The 17,461-nt window shown below is 36.9% G+C and overlaps 2 protein-coding genes across 2 annotated transcripts; both read right to left on the reverse strand.

The window, feature by feature from the left end:
* Positions 1 to 5,836: 5,836 nt before the first annotated feature.
* Positions 5,837 to 7,975, reverse strand: LOC113287128. Its single transcript, XM_026535808.1, has 3 exons — positions 7,822 to 7,975; positions 6,622 to 6,851; positions 5,837 to 6,173 (listed from the first exon to the last, which is right to left on the reverse strand). Exons 2-3 carry the CDS (start codon positions 6,831 to 6,833, stop codon positions 6,083 to 6,085), a joined length of 303 nt encoding a protein of 100 aa, XP_026391593.1. The 5' UTR covers positions 6,834 to 6,851; positions 7,822 to 7,975; the 3' UTR covers positions 5,837 to 6,082.
* Positions 7,976 to 8,276: 301 nt separating this feature from the next.
* Positions 8,277 to 13,665, reverse strand: LOC113287127 (polypyrimidine tract-binding protein homolog 3-like). Its single transcript, XM_026535807.1, has 14 exons — positions 13,445 to 13,665; positions 13,296 to 13,367; positions 13,113 to 13,189; positions 11,814 to 11,901; positions 10,955 to 11,087; positions 10,627 to 10,691; positions 10,483 to 10,532; positions 10,337 to 10,378; positions 10,178 to 10,229; positions 9,985 to 10,039; positions 9,875 to 9,888; positions 9,290 to 9,397; positions 9,050 to 9,193; positions 8,277 to 8,855 (listed from the first exon to the last, which is right to left on the reverse strand). The coding sequence occupies exons 1-14, from the start codon at positions 13,499 to 13,501 to the stop codon at positions 8,466 to 8,468; spliced, it is 1,347 nt and encodes a 448-aa protein (XP_026391592.1). The 5' UTR covers positions 13,502 to 13,665; the 3' UTR covers positions 8,277 to 8,465.
* Positions 13,666 to 17,461: the final 3,796 nt, after the last annotated feature.

Below are 17,461 nucleotides of genomic sequence, written 5' to 3' on the forward strand. Positions count from 1 at the left end.
GTAAAACCCCTAGACAAAATACAGTTCAAGCTGGAAATGACATTATTCACAGACACTACTCAGATGCATATGCAGCTTCTGAGTTTGAAGTAAAAATGAAGATTGCTAAAATGTTGGAGCTTGAAAATTAAATAGCAAATATTACTTATACTTCAAATAACCATATCACCTTTGCAGCACAGCCAACTCCCTATGAAGTTAATGCCTCTCCACACCCAGATGTCTTATCCTGCCAAATCAGGAAAAAAAGATTGGATCTAGCAAAAAAGATAGTTGGATCTTACAAGAAAAAACTCCCAAAGTGGAAATCTGCTGCAAGAACAACATCCAACAACAACAACACTCCAAATAAGAATGATGAGGAAGCTGTTGTTGCTGACCTTGCTGGTGCTGAACTAATTTTCCCAGTCACCAACACTCCAAAATACTTCCCTTTTAATTCTATTCCTACTTTGGCTCAAATCAAAGCAAATATGGAGTTTGAAGAAAAACAAAAAAAGAAAGCTGCCTGGAAAGCAAAGAAAAAGGATCATACCTTTGAGCAGCTTGATGACATCTCTCCCAATACTCCCTCTAGCCATTCCACTGATATCAAGAGAAAGAGTCACATACTCAATGAAGAAAATGTTACCCTCAACAGCATGGAAATGGCAAGTACCAAGAGATACAAAGATCCGAAAGATACCACTCATGAGCAGATGGACAACCCCCTACTCCTTTGGCTAATGGCATTTTGGATGGCTCTTCTGCTGGTACAATGGTACATACCCTAAACTCTTCCTCTTACTCCCTTTTCAAAACTCATATTATGGCTTACATAATGACTTCCCTTCTCTATAAGCATTATGATAATATCATAAGAAGGCCTACCTCTAAGTATCCAGCAGTGTCCTACTTTTGGCAATTCTTTACTTCCTTAGCATGGAACTTCCAAGGTCTGGGCACTAGGGATGCTAAAAGATACCTTAATGATATGCTCAATAAGCTAAATCCTGACATCATATTCCTATCTGAAACTAGACTAAAGAGTGATAATCTCCAAAAACTATGCATAATTTAGGAATCAACAATTTCTGGTATGTCAATCCAGGTGGGCCAAGTGGCACTGCTGGTGGACTAACATTAATATGGAAAAGCAATGTATCTCTATAGATATTAGACTGCTCAATTAACCATATCAATGCTAAAATCAGAATTTCCAATATCCCCCCTTGGCTGTTTACAGGTTACTATGGTAACCCTTATAACACCACTTCCAAGCTCCGCTCTTGGAAAAAGCTTGATGATATTGCTGCCTCCAATAAGTTGCCTTGGATGGTAATAGGGGACTTTAATTTGGTTCTCCATGATACTGAAAACTTTAGCACACATCCCATAGATGTTAATGAAGCCTCCATTTTCACTGAAAAGATTCTTAATCTAGATCTTATTGATCTTGGTTTTACTGGCTGTCCTTTCACTTGGTCAAATAAAAGAAAGGGTCGTGTTCTTACTGAACAAAGATTGGACAGAGGTCTAGCTAATGATGATTGGATTGCAATATATCCAAACACCACTATTACTAATTTGTTGGCCATAGGGTCTGATCACCATCCTATCTTACTTAACTCAAATCCTCACTGAAAAAATGGGAAGATTCCTTTCAAATTTTTTGGTCCTTGGCTAGATCATGAAGATTTCAGGAAAATCATTGCTGAATGCTGGAAAAATTATACCCATGGCTCAAGTGCTTTCTCTATAGCAAGAAAACCTAAAGAAATAAAGCTACAAATCAGAGTTTGGAATAAGGAGGTCTATGGTAATATCAAAACCAACATAGATGAATGCAAGCAACATTTAACCTGACTACATAATTATCACTTCAGGGAAGATAGAGGACATGCTTTAGCTGATGCTAGAAAACAGCTTAAAAAATGGCAAGATATAGAAGAGAAATTATGGAAAACCAAGAGCAGAGATCAACTTATCAAGCTGGGAGATCATAATACAAGTTACTTTCACAGAGCCGCTAAGAGTAGAACTAGAAGAAATAAAATTGACACTATTCAAGATGGGGAAGGCAACTGGATCACTGACTATCAAGATATCAAGAACTGCTTCACCAACCACTTTTCTCAAATGGCAACTGCTAAAACCATAAACAGTTCTTCATAAATCCTCAGCCTCATCCCCCTAGCCATATCCATTGAGGACAACCTAATGCTCAACAGAAAACCTGAGTCTGCTGAAATTAAAGCTATCTTATTCAGTATGGCAAATGACAAGGCTCCAGGACCAGATGGTTTCCCACCAAACTTCTTCAAAATTAACTGGGATATCATTGGCATTGATATTGTCAAAATGGTTCAACACTTCTTCTCTTCAGGTCACTTGCTAAAGGAGATGAATGCCACCTTTATAGATCTCATTCCCAAAATTGACACCCCAACCTCTCCTAGCCATTTCAGACCAATCAGCCTATGCAACACCATTTATAAAATCATATCCAAACTTCTAGCCCAAAGAATGAAACCTTACCTGAACAAAATAATATCTCCTTATCAGTCTGCATTTATACCTGGAAGGCAAATCTCTGACAACATAACTATTGCGCATGAAATTATTCACATTATAAGATCAAAAAGAGGAAAAAAAATGGAATGTTGGTTCAATGGGCATCAAAATTGATATGGAAAAAGCTTTTGTTAGAGTGGACTGGATATTTCTAATAACCATCATGAAGAAGATTGGATTTGATGATAAATGGTGCAACAAAATATTACAGTGTATCTCAACCTCCACCTCAGTTGTTCTCATTAATGGCTCTCCCAACAAATTCTTTAAACCTTCTAGAGGGCTAAGGCAAGGAGACCCTCTATCTCCATACTTGTTTCTATTCTGCATGGAAGCTCTGTCAAGGACTCTTCTTCATGCTGGGGAGCTAGGCATCATCACTGGTATCAAGATATCCAAAGCTGCGCCATCTATCAGCCACCTTCTTTTTGCAGATGACTGCATGCTATTCTGCAAATCCAATCTGATTGAAGCTCAAAACATAATGAAGCTCCTCCAAATCTTTGGAAACACCTCTGGGCAGTTAATCAATTTCAACAAGTCTAGAGTTTTCTTCAGCAAAAAAACCAATCCAGGCCTCATCTCTCAAAACAACAGTTCAATGGGAGTCCAGATTCTTCAACTAGATGATAAATATCTAGACTCACCCCTATTCACACACAGAAATAAAATAAATTCCTTTAAGCCTGAAGTGGAAAAGCTGAAGCTGAGGCTTACTAGATGGAAAAATACTCCTCTAAACCCAGCTGGAAGAAAAGTTCTCATCAAGTCTGTCACATCCTCAGCATGCATATATCAGATGAACTGTTTCAAGGTGCCTAAGAAAACCTGCAAAGACATCAACAACCTTCAAAGAGATTTTTTTCTGGGGAAAAAACATAGAAAATCCTTCTGGTTACTACTCTAAAGCTTGGACTGCAGTGTGCAAACCCAAAGACTTGGGGTGTCTAGGATTCATGAATATGGAACTCTTCAACAGCTCTATGGTAACAAAAATTGGTTGGAGGCTTGAGCAGGACCAAGACTCTCTATGGTATAAGCTCGTGGATGCCAAATATCTATTAGGAAGGAATGTACTCAATATGGATACAAAAGCTAAGGATGGAGATTCTTGGGTATGGAAAGGAATTCTAGAAGGCATCAACAACATACAGTATCACTGCTCCTGGAGAATTGGTAATGGGAAAAAGATAAAGATATGGGAATACATTTGGATCCCAAACACCTATCTGAAACAACCAAAACCACATAATTGCCCACAACATATTGAAATGTTAGAATCCTTACTTCTACCAGATGGAACTTGGGATGCAGCTCTAATTCTTACCTACTTTAGCAATGACAAGGCTGCAGTGATTGTCAACCTGCAGACACACCCAAATGAAGAAGATAGAATAATATGGGATCTCAATGATATAGGGGTCTTCTCTGTCAAGGATTTATACAAGGCAAAAATTGAAAACCTCTATAGAAATGACTCTACTACAGGGAACTGGGCAGCTATCTAGAATATGGAAGTGGCACCAGTTATCAGAATTTTTCTCTGGAAATGTGCACGTGGAATCCTTCCCACCAATGCCAAAACAGCTAGCATTCTTCATTACATCAACCCTACATGCACTGTTTGCAATAGTGGAGAAGTAGAAACCATGTCGCACATGTTCTTAAATTGCCCAGATGCTATTCTGGTCTGGAAGGAGGTTTTGGGCTCTATTGATACCCATTTTGACAACAATACCATTTTCATTGACTGGTTGAATTCCTGGTTTCAACCTGGAATTACTAGTTCTAACTGCAACATCTATGCCACTACCTGTTGGTATATCTGGAAAGCGAGATGTGAACTCATTTTCCAGAAAATCCAGCCACATGCGGGAATTACTTCTCTCCGTATTAAGCAGCACTTGTGCAATCATAATAGAATACATCATATGCAAGGGCATATTATGAACAGCTTTCCTCTCTTGCCTGAGGAAACTGATACAACATCTCAACATGATATTACTCCCTATACTCTGGATACTACAGCAGAGTTTGGAAATAATATCAAAATATGCACACTACAGGATCCTGCAACCTCATTATACTACACTGCTCTGATAATGACAGATTTTGCAGGAAACATCACTGGAACCAGAGGACATCCAGGATACTATGGAGCAGAGGGAGCAACAAAAAGGGGGGGACCTAGCTTTCCAATGGGCCAAAGAATTGCAGCACACAAACGTTACTGTATCTGCTGAGGCAATGGAGGTTCTAGTTCGTTTCAAGTTACTATATCATGAAGCGGTTATAGGAAGATTTCACATTAGCTATCACGAAAGAAGAAACTGTCAAGATGAAGAAGAAGACAGTAGTAGAAATATGGGTATTCACCCAATATCTTTTGTTTTACTGAATCTTAGCATCATCCATAGACATCAAAATATGGATGCTTTCAACTTAGCTCTTTTTTGTAAAAACAATGTTGGCAGGTTAAGTGGCGTTTCTGCTACCAATGCCAACACAAACTCTATGTTCGAGTTCTAAGTGCCTAAGAGCATCTCCAAGAGAAGGTGCAAAAAATCCTATGTGGATTTTTAATTTAGTCCTTTTATTTATGGGGTCTATACATAGATTAAATATAGGACCTCATATCTAAAAAAACATCTCCAACAATGAGAATTTCAACCCTTAGAATTAAAAGAAAATTAGTTAAAAACATGACGTGGAGGTGCAACCGGAGGTGTAGATAACACTTTCTTGAACACCTTCATATTTAATAATTGGTCCCTCTTAACTTGTAGGACCCTACTGTTGGAGATGAATTTATGCCAAACGGGGGTCTAAAATCCTATATGTCATTAAAAATAAATAAATCTACCCTCTGTTGGAGATGCTCTTATAGGCCTAAGCTTTTTCTAAAAAAAAACCTTCTAAAATGGGTTTATGTTCCCCCTATAACTGTTCAAATTACAGATTGCTCGAAATTTCAATTCCAAATTCTTAACAAATGTATCTGTATTCCATTCCATATACCAAAAGTGAAAAACTAGATGATCTCAGCTTTCCAGAGTCTCCAGACACCCGAAGTTCTCCCACCATCATTCTTGATGGTACTCTTTTTCTCAGTAAGAGAAAACATGTTTATGAGGAATACTTTTCTGGTAACAACTCCAGTAAGATGTTTCAAAAACGATGTGTTCACAGGCATAAAGTTGGACAATCTCAATCTGCCTATATTTAACCCTCAATCAGTTGCAAGAAAGGAAATATTCAGTTTCAGTGTCAAGTCAGATTGAAAAAAAGAGACGAAAATAATGCATTGCTTGAATAAGATTGGTTTCTATCGACTTCGAACAAGTGTAAACAAGCCAAGTGGTAACAGCTAACAGGTTACATTTATCACATATCTGCATACAACTGCTGTAAGTAAACTAATAATGTTATTGCGAATGAGATGGTTGAATTTAAGACTTGTACCATCAAATCTTAGAATGCTAGAAACCTCCTGAAATGGCAGATTCAAAAAACACTTAGGGAATCACCTCTACTTGTTACGTTTAAGAGCACGCCTTCCTTGACCTTTCTTAGGTGCAGCTTTCCCACGTCGTTTCTGCATTTCAAGCTTCGATAATCGCCTACACAGTTTTTTTTAATAAATGCCTGTCAGTTATTGGTGAACCGAAAATAAAAAACTAGGAATGTAGGATACATTTTTAATCATATTTTACACACAAGCAAGAAGCAGAACAAATAATAAACTATCTGTGTAGTTTGTAATGCTGGAACCAACAATCTCAATGAATATAAGCGTATTTCTAGAATCTCAACAGGACAGATGATTACTAGCAGGTCTATCGTATTCTAACAGAAAAATTCCTGCAAAATATATTACGATAACAACTTGAATTTTGTAACTTGGATATCACTGATTCACATATCCCTCCACAGGTAACCAAATATTATAGACTTGGAAGTCGAATGCACATATACTGAATGGCAAGAATTTTCATATGCAACACAAGTTTAGCAGCAGTAATATTCAACGAAACGTTAATAAGATAAAAAGATGGTTATGATGATTACGCTTTTTCTTCACGAGCCATGACAAGAGGATCATCCCTCTTGATATCATACGGGTACCATGCAGCCACCTTCTCCCCAACAAGCTTTTTCCTGAGAATTTTGATACCAGATGGTTGTCCTGTTGTGTTTAGCACATGCCCAAATATCCGAGCTCGAGCTTCTGCAACCCCTTTTAGTGCTGCCTCGGCTAACAATAACCTGAAGTTACTCATTCTACCGCCAAAAAATACCTGCATAACACAGGATAACATGCGTAAATGATTGATCTTTGTTTCTCATTTCAAAATTTGATATAGCATATGTAATGAATTTAAAACCATCAAAGATGAATTATGATGAATCCGTTCTAGCATATAGTTAGAGATTAAGACAAAACAAAAAACATCAAATTAACACTAGACCTTAACCTTTTCTTTCTTTAATTTAACTTCCAGAAACAGTATTGGGTTTCATACAGATACATTATTTATGAATTCTGGATTTGAAAATTCAAGCAATACCAACGAGATTTATCAGTATAAACCTGGAATTTTAACAGTTACAAGGAGAGCATAAACCCAGCAAGAAGAGAGACAAAGGAAATATCGAGGGTTATATGATACGTTCAGTGTAAATTAGTAGTTGTTGACACCTACCAGTTTTCATGCTCTCTGCATTTTATACATTAAGTCATCAACCACAGTTATGCACGCTTACAAGCACACTTGCTCAAGATAAAATCATGCTCTAACATTAGATAGGAATGGAAACATTTGTGACCTCAACCAAATATACTGACTTTGGATTTTGAATAAAACTTGCAGGGGATGAAACACACCAAGATGCCCAATTGGGTCATTGCCATGAAGAACCTGAACTACAATCCACATTGTTCACATTCTCAATGGGCAAGAAACTCAATCAACACTAAAACATTTCCAAAGGTGCTTAATGTACTGTTCACATTCCCAAACTACTAAGATGCAAAACACATTGATCAGAAAATCACTCAAATGCCTAATGCAAAACATGAAGCATATACATTGATCCTATAAATCGTGATCCTGTTAGTTAAAATATTCAATTTGGGGAAATAGAATGGAACCCTTGACCAATATCTTTTCAATTTGAGAAATTAAGCATGCTAATGAGATGGAGAATATGTATGCTTATAATTGTCGTTCGCTCAAACAAACAAAAAAAATACTGTAAAATCCTTACCTGAAATTAAGATTACCAGAGGAGATTCAATCGAGAAGAACCAGAATTGAACCTCCGCTCCGATTAAACAAAGAAACTTTAGAGATTTTGGAATGGGAATGAGTCTGAGATACAGTTTTGGTGGGTTTTAGTTCGGACTTTCTCGACTGACTTCATTCACTTGTAATTTTGGGGGAGGAAGGAACAAAAGAGCTTAAAGCCGAAACTGCACGTGATCTGTGTCAGTTATCACGTGTCTCCCATGCTATTTGCTCTTGCCCCCCAAAAAGTGGCAATGAAGCAGAGTGCAAAGTTCAGAGCAGGAGAAGATTATCTGTGAGTCTGGCAATGAAGACGAATGGGTTTTGGTTTTGCAGGTCAGTTAACAGGGCAACATTCTCTAGCCAAGAAAGCTAGAGAAGATGGCGATAATTTTGAGACCTATCATGATGTTCCTCCTGATACAATTGACATTGCAAGAAATGATTATCAACAGTACTCTCTTTCTGATTAATAAAATCTTTCAAGTTCGAATTAAACAAAATAAACATCTAGAATATGAAATATAACATCGTGTTATACCAAGCCTAAATGGATGGGCAAGAAGTCTCGATACTAGATCGATGACTCCGTGGAAGGGTAAAAATATTACAGCCTGCCCAGTTTTAGATGTTCTGCAGCTGGGAGAAGGAGATCCGGATGACTGAACGATCTATGGTTGTTGCGTGCTTGCACACAAGAGCCTCAGTAGCCTGCTCCTCTGTTTCAAACATGATAAGGGCCTGTTTTTTGCCATTCACTTCAAAAAGCTTGGTGTTCACTATGGTTCCATGCTCCTCGAGGTGGCAGACAATTTCTTCCTCAGTAATTTCTTGAGGAAGGGTGGACAAGTGGATAATCTTGGTTGGGGAACAGCAGTAACGGTAATTCTTTGCTGCATTGCGATTGAACCGATTCAGGTTCGAATTCTGGTACTCATGCGTGTCAGGTGCTGCAGTAATAGTTGGATGCTTTGAAAAGTTCACCTCCATACGCTTTTCAAACAGCATGGCTCCCTGGACATAAAAAGCAGGAAGCTGTTAAGCACAGCAATTCAAGTTTGTACTATTTCAAATGTGTACCCCAGTCTTGGTTTCGGGATGTCTAGGACATAACGATCAAGCTTTCCAGGCTAACCATCACAATCAACTGACGTGATAGAAAATAAATTCTTACTAGGTTCAAGGAGAAGTATGCCAAAAAGTCGAACCTTCAAGAAGTGTACGGCCAATTCAGCTTGAAATCCATCACCCATCTGAACAAGGGCATGATCTGGTTTGTTGCGGAGAAGTTTGATTCTCGCGATGTTTCCATAAATGGAGAACAGGTTGAAGAGCTTATCCTCATCAATTCTCTGATATTAAACAAGTCGAATAGGAAACATAGAAAGTCGTTCTCAGTGGAGTGATAGAATGAGAAAAAAGAACAATCGTTTAAGGCATTTACTCACATCGGGATCAAGGTTGGAAACCAAGACTGTGCATCGTTCATTGGTACCGCTAATACCAGGAGGCAACCCGCCTCCAAATGCAGCTGCTACAGCTGCTGCATTTCCCATCTACAAAAACATGCAAGAGCAGCTGAAGTTTCATGTAGTTTCTGTCCTAACAATTTGGTCCCTCTATAACTTATGTCAAATCGACAATATTACAAACGGAGAACATTAAGATATGGGCAAATACTGAAATGCACAGATCCAGTATCATTAATGTTTCCTTTTCACAACAAGAAATTTAAATATGGTTAACTCAATATGTTATACGATTTACGCTCATAGTCCTAAGTGAGATTAGTGCTACATGCTTCAGGCTTGCCTATAGTTCCCATTTCAATTCCAAGAGAATGTGCAAAACTGAGTCTCATGTACAAGCTTCAGTTTGATATACTGAAGTGGGTCACAATATATGGTATGAATTTCACTTTTGCAGGGATGGATCAAACATAAAACTTAGGTCAAGGGAAATCATATCTCAAAGCACTGATTTTCCGTGAAAGGAACAAGAGAGGAATCATATTTAGCATATAAAGCACCAACCTGTGGATATCCACCTGCAACACAAAAATAACAATATAATCATCATCCTGGTGGTAAGGGTAACAAATAAACCAACAAATCTCGAGACTAGTGACGAAAAAACAACGTACCTGGCCTAGCTCCAGAAGGTTGTGCACCATATAAACCTCCCTCAGCATAGTTAGGCTGTTAAACAAACATAAACACCAAAGTTAGTATAGTTGCATGAAAAAAATATGAAACAAGAGAATTAACAAAATTTTCAGCGGTGAAATCTATGGAAATGGTGTAAAGAAATACAAGGAACATAATACACAGACATACCTGGGAGGATCTGCCTTTTTGTTCAGTAGGCAAAGATGGGTTGGTGTAATCCCTAAACATAGATTGAGAAGAATGAGTGCCACAATTAAGAAAATGGTTGTTCAAGAAGTACACACCTAAAAAACATAAAGAGTATGAAGCACAAATGAATAAATATACCTAGAGCGCTCGTTGTTGAAGTTTACTTGTAACTCACTGAGGCTGAAATTCAATAAGCATAAAAGGTAAAGATTGACTGTCATAAAATAGAAGAGAATAATATAAGCAGAAAAGAAGTACAGCAGCCACTAATGGTCCAAACCTACTTTGAGAACTGAACATCCAGCTGACAACAACCATCATAAATATTGCGTCCCTATAGAGCATGACACAGTACAACACTCAAATTAGTTTCTAAGCTGAAACAACTGTTTAACTTAATGAACAATTGAAATGGGAAATGCACATACTTGGAGAGCTGTCCTTGCAGCAACAGCACTCTGGCGTGTTTGAAATTGTATAAGGGCTTGAGAACCTACAAGTTAAAGCAGAAGAATTATGACATGGTCTCGTTCAGCTCATTTTTAAGGGCATCTAAACTTATTCAACCAACATGTGGCAGATCCATTCACAGAGTATTGCATCAAAATCATACCACAAACTTAACTACTAGCGAGCATAATAAATTATATAAACGAATGGATTACATATAATTTTTACCAACTTAGAAGTCTACAAAAAAGTTGCAACTAGGAGAAAGAAAAGAAGAAAGAAAAGAGAAAACTGGAAGATGCTGACCAGCTGACTTCTGAAACGTGACGATCTTCTCCACATACCCATGAGGAGAAAACACTTGATGCAGCACTTCCACCGTTATAGGATAGAGCAGGTGATGAATTGATACTAATAGAATTCGATTGGGTTCTGTTTCCTGAGATATCCCAATGACCAGCAGAGAGAGAGAAATTGAGATGAAAAGAGACAAGGAGAATGAAGTAAAGATATATAAGAAACTAAATGAAATATAGTTATATCCACACAAATAAATCAATCCTTGTGGTTCAACCAAGCCTTTATAAGAACGGAGAACAAATTTGTACAGTTAAGTTTGGGTTTAACAGTAGTAGTTCCTAGGAATTTACTCTATGTAACATCTGAAATGATTTATAAAAGTCAACAATGCATCAGAAATATTGATGCTTCAACTTAACAGATGTTGCAAGAAACAGAATCAGCTCAGTACAACATTTAAGGCTAGGGATTACATAGTAAGCAAAAAGAATATGCCAAACTCTTAAACTACGTGTTACACCATACTGCATAATACATGAAGATTGCTTTGATTCTATGACCAGTTGCTAAGTTCAATACACTGGTAACTGAAGCGATGAGACTAAGATGTAAGATGCTTCACTTGCTAAACAAGTTCACCAACATATCATAACGATGATTCCCTTGCTAAGCATTTCATGCACATACCACCATGAATACTTAGAAAAGAACAACTTGACAATTACAAAAATATCAAATATCTAAACTGCAATACAACTATATCTGATGACAGGCTTTTCGCTTAAAGAAAGAAACTATACTTTTTACCAGCTTACCCCTCAAACATAAAACAATCAATCTATAAATAAAGAACCAGACAACTGACCTGTTCACTGCTCTTGCGTCCTTGACCATTCTGATCCATTGTCGTCAATTCTTGATGTGAAGAGAATTGAATGTAAACATTCCTCCCTCTGTAATGTCACACAGAAACAACATTTCACAACTTAAGCCACAAAACAATTACAAATAATAATGATTTCTGTTAGAGGGAGAGCAAAAAACAGATTTAAGGAGAGCGGAAGTCGTAACTGACTCGCTAATCAGGACCTAGTTAATAACTCGGAGCAAAATATCTAACTAAATACACCCACTGACCCCACATAAGCCACACACCTATCTTCCACACAACTCCACCACCGGTCCACCACCACCTATGATGAGTCTATGACGAGTCAATTAAGTTTGCATTGATATTCTTATTCCTCCATTCATACTCTTTGTTCTTTTGGTCCTTGTATTGGTTCTTTATGAAAATATGACATCCACTGATTGATAAGTAAATCAATATGGGTTCATCAAATTGAGCAGTTGAGCCTAGAAATCCATTTAAAACTTCTGTGTAAACAAGGTGATAAAAATCAAGGTAATCTTGACGGTAATGATGAGATTGAATTGGAAATCAACGGGTAAATGCCATCTAAACTAGAAACATTTTGACTTGAGAAATCAGATCAAAATGTGAAAACAATTGAGAAACCAGAAATTTTTCAGAATTAGATATTAGCAGATCCTTATACGAAGATCCAGCACAGTGGTGTTGGTTTAGAGCCAATAAAAATCTTGCTTATGGAAAAGCAATGTGACACAATATGGCTCTACGTTCGGAAATGTCTCAAAGGAATAGTTCCTACCAGGGCTCTTTGTCTGGAAACGTCTCAAAGGAATAGTTCCTACCAGATGCAGGTAACCAATTTCCAACTGTGATATGGATACTAAGTGTGGCATATCTGGGAGATATGAAGAAACCCTTGAACATATTCCTATAGAATGCATGCATTCAAGAGCTGTGTGGAGGAATATCAATATGAATATTGATGCAGTTAGAAGTAGTTGCGACTCTGTCTCTAATGGATTGTCTCCTGGTTTTCTAACACTAATGGTGAGATGGAGGGAAGTTTCAGCAGATGGGTTGCTGCTCTCATGGTTGATTCTCGGATTATTTGGAAAGATAGATGTGATGCTGTCTTCCAAGGAAAATCCCTTAATGTTTACAATTCCACTTGCAGGATTAACTAATATCTCTTGCAATGCTGCCAAGAGATTGCAACTCAAGAGTTGTGAAACCTATTCCTAAACCAAATCTGCATATGCATACTCACAAACCGAAAAAAAAAGATAGTACCTGACACTAGGCTGAACATTAGTGAAGTACTGTATCACATCAACAGCAGCTGCCACATCTTGCATCTGAAGAAGTGCCTGCTCAATACACAAAAAAAAAAATGAGGAATTTCCATACATGAAAGAATCGAACAGACAAACTGGTAATAGATAACAAGGAGAGAAGTTAAAAAGAAAAAAAGACCTGATTTTTAGCCCTTAACATAACAAGCTTAGTAACAACACCAAATGGCTGTACTAATTGAAGCAAATCATTCTGAAATACAACAAGAACAAAGAATCAGTCACCAGAAACCAACTTACAAAAGTGAAAACACTGAAACAAAAAATTACCTCCGCTATTTCGTGGCCTACATTACGAACATGAATGACCTTAGAAGGTTCAGTCATCTTAATAACAGAATATACAAATCAGAGACTATGGTGATGATGATGATGATCAATTGATTTTGATGCTAAAATAAATATTTGCCCTAAGATTTTGAGAGGGAGAGAGAGGGGGAAGAGTTATGATGCCCTAACTAGTAAGCAGAAAACTCCAATAATTGAACTACCGATGAGACGGGGGTTTTATTTACACCCAAACTAGTCGCTTTTTGCATAGAGCTTGGCTTGGGTCACATGTCCGCTTTTTAGGCCTATGATCATAAGCGGTGGCCCAGTTTGTTGGCCGCTTGTTTGTTTGTTTATTTTATTTTCTTTTTTTTTTTATTTTGTGAAAAGAGGACACCCTCGGTACATTGCACATAAGATATCGTTTGTTCCATCATTACAGTCATCAATTTTTTAATTCAAGGCAGAAGTCCCTACACATAGGGAGAGAGAATCTCCTGCGAATCGGGCAACATCAATGAGTCAACTCAGATGAAATTTTTTTAAAATCTTTTGCATCAAATCTTATGATTCACAACAATGCATCAAATCTCTAAGTCTTAATAAATGTTTTCTTCCTTCTTTCATTATCTCTATTCTTTTCTTAACTTCTGTTGTTTCTTTTTTAAAATTTCTAGTGTTGTTTCTTCTTTGTTCTCTCTTACAATGAAGAACTAATTTTTCATGTTTCTCTCCATCATGTGTGTGCAGATTTGTTTACCCATCATGGTGTTTGCCTTAACGTTTATGCAAGTGATCAAAGCGTTTGCCGGGAAGTTCGCTAATATTTTGATAGTAAGAATTGTCTATGTTAGTATCAGTGGTTTTCAATGTCAAGGAACTCTGGATCGGTTTAATGAGATGAGTCAAAATTTCAACACAGTCCGCCTTGGAAAAAATTCAAATTCAAATTCAAATTCAAATTCACCCCAAAATCGTTATTTCAGCTACAAATGGAAACAAAAAATCAATCACCGTATTTTACTCCATTGGTTAATATGCGTTGTATTTCTTTTCATTCAGCTCAACTCAGTCAATCAATCTGTTACCATAATTTGAGCTACAATTCTGCAGAAAATATTCGGAATATATATCTTGCTAGCCCCAAATCTAACCTTTTTCTATATATTCATCATAATAAAATTTTATCTTCATCAAAAACACTCAAGCTCTCAATTCCTTTATACTCTTTAAAAATGGAGACCGGAAGCTCTAGTCAAATGGGAGATCTTGTTAACAAGTTCAAACAAGCAACGTTAGAATTGGGATATACAAATGAAGTTGTGGTCTTTAACCCAGAAAATAATGAAGTGGTGGAAGAAGAAAGTAACTGGGAAGCTAGTATTATTGGTAAGGTTATTATTGAAGAAAAAATGGGTTATGAAGCTGTGAAAAAGTTTATCAAGTTTACTTGGCCTTTTTTAACTGAGAAGGATGTCAAGATAGTTGAGGTGGAACCAAATATTACGATTTTCAAGTTCAGCAAGTGGGATTCTTTGAATAAGGTGATTAATGAAAGGCCTTGGAATATCAAAAAGCACTTATTAGTTGTTCATGATTACGTTCCAGAGATGATCTACACAGAGAAGTATTGGGGATTTAAAAAAATTTGGATTCACCTTAAATAGGTGCTTCCAGAACATATGAATGTCTCTGCAGTGACAAGAATCGGCAGCATTACGAGTGATGTGGTAGCAATTGAACCCAAAGATGCAATTCCAGTTGATGGAGAACCTGTAAAGGTGTGTGTTAATGTGGATCTTTGGAATCCCATGAGAAGAGGTGTCAAGGCAATCACAAATGCTGGAGTAAGCAAGTGGATCAAGTTTTTCAATGAGAGACAGCCATCAAGTATCTGTACTGAATGTTATGTTGTCAAGCATTGTGGAGTTGCCTGTAAGGATGCAGCTATTTTTCTTCAAAAGGCTCATGAAAAGCCATATTTTTTTGGTAATCCAAAAATGATAAGGAAGAACATAACTACTGTCTCAAAAAATGTTGTTCCTGCTATCAAGAGCACTCAAAAGAAATTTGTAAAGAATCCAGTTTTGTCCCTCCTAAGGATGGAGAAATCATCGACATGAATGTCTTAGTCAACAAAGGAGATCAAGAAGAAGACAGTAGGCTTGGAAAGAGAATTAGTATGGCAGATAGTCTCTCATCTGAGGGTTCTTCTAATGGTCCTCCTTCTTGTGAAACTACTGTAGCTAGCAAAGACTTTCAAACTTCCCCATCAGTCACTGCAAAGGATAATCAAACTATGAGCACACAACTGGAGAATCAGGTATTTCTAAATACTCCCATTTCAATTTTTTATAATTTAGTTTACTCTTGTTATTTACTCATTGTCATTTGATTTTCTTTGCATTTATCTTTTAAACACTTCAGTCTGCACACTTTTAAAACTCACAAGTTAATCTATATAATTTTTCTTTTGATTATTAGCCTTAGCTTACTTCATTGCATCTTAGTTGACTCAAAAAAGGCTCACAATATGAAAATAATTTCATGGAATGTTCAAGGGCTCAAAACTTCATTCCACCAGAAACCATCTCAGTGATCTCATTAGATGTCAAAATCCTGACATTATATTTCTGTTGGAAACCAAGATAAATCAAGATAAAGCAAACATATTCTTAAACATTATCAATACCCTAATTATGCTTTTATTGATCCAATTGGCTTATCTGGAGGGCTTGTTCTCCTCTGGAAAAATGGATTCTCTTGTGATGTGGTTGGTAAAGACAATAATATGTTTAACACTCTGGTTCAAGCTGATAATAGCAGGCCTGAGTTTCTGCGTACTTGTATGTATGGGCACACTAGTTATCATAAGAAAAAATCTCAGTGGAATTATGTTCTAGATATTAGTAAGAATAACAGTATCCCTTGAATTTCTACTAGGAGATCTTAACTTCCACATTACAGACAATGATAACAATGCCTCATCCTCTATTGATGGTTGGGTCAATAAGGTTGTAGCAAACTGTGGTTTAGAAGACTTAGGTTATTCTGGCAAAAGTCATACTTGGACTAGCAACAATTTAGGCACGGGATATAGGAAATCTATAATATATATGGCATTAGGTAATAGTAATTGGAATATCTCTCTCCCTAACTCTAAGTTGTATCATCTAAACCAAGTGGGTAGTGATCACAGTCCTATAATGTTTGTGACTGATTCTTGTATTTCAGACTTCTGGAAACCCTTCAAGTTCTTTATTACCTGGCTTAATGATGAATCTTGTTCGATTATTATTGCCAATGCTTGGAAAACTAATTTTAATGGATCACATGCCTTTCAGTTTAATAATAAAATGAGAATTACTAGAAAACTACTCTCTAAGTGGAATAGAGAGCATTTTGGTAATATTCATCAACAGGTTAATTCTCTTCAACAGCAGCTATCTTCCTTACAAGATCAACCACACAGCTCTCAGGCAGATGCTCAAATTATGACAGTTAACAATGATCTCAACATATGGCATAAGGTGCAGAATGAATTTTATCAACAGAAGTCAAGAGACTGTTTTATCAAGGACATGGATAATAATACCAAGTACTTTCACTCAAAATGTTACAGAAGAAGGAGTAGAAACAACATTGACTCCATACAAGACTACAATGGTAATTGGCTGCAGTCTAGAGAAGATATATCATCACATCTTACACATCACTTCAGCAGTATAAGTTCCACTAAAAATCCAGTACTTGATGAGAACCTCTTCTCTATACTTCCAACATTCATTACTGCAGAAGATAATGTCCTTGTTACAAGTATCCGTTTTCAGATGATATTTTTGCAACTCTAAAAAGCATGGAAAATTGGAGTTCTCTAGGGCCAGAAGGATTTCAAGCTGGTTTTTACAAAATTCAGTGGAGCATTATAGGTGAATATGTTTTCCTTATGGTCAAGAGATTCTTTGAGACAAAGTATATGTCAAGACAAGTTAACAAAACTTATGTTTCTCTTATCCC

The sequence above is a fragment of the Papaver somniferum genome, chromosome 6, assembly GCF_003573695.1.
Source record: "Papaver somniferum cultivar HN1 chromosome 6, ASM357369v1, whole genome shotgun sequence".
NCBI classification, from domain to species: domain Eukaryota; kingdom Viridiplantae; phylum Streptophyta; class Magnoliopsida; order Ranunculales; family Papaveraceae; genus Papaver; species Papaver somniferum.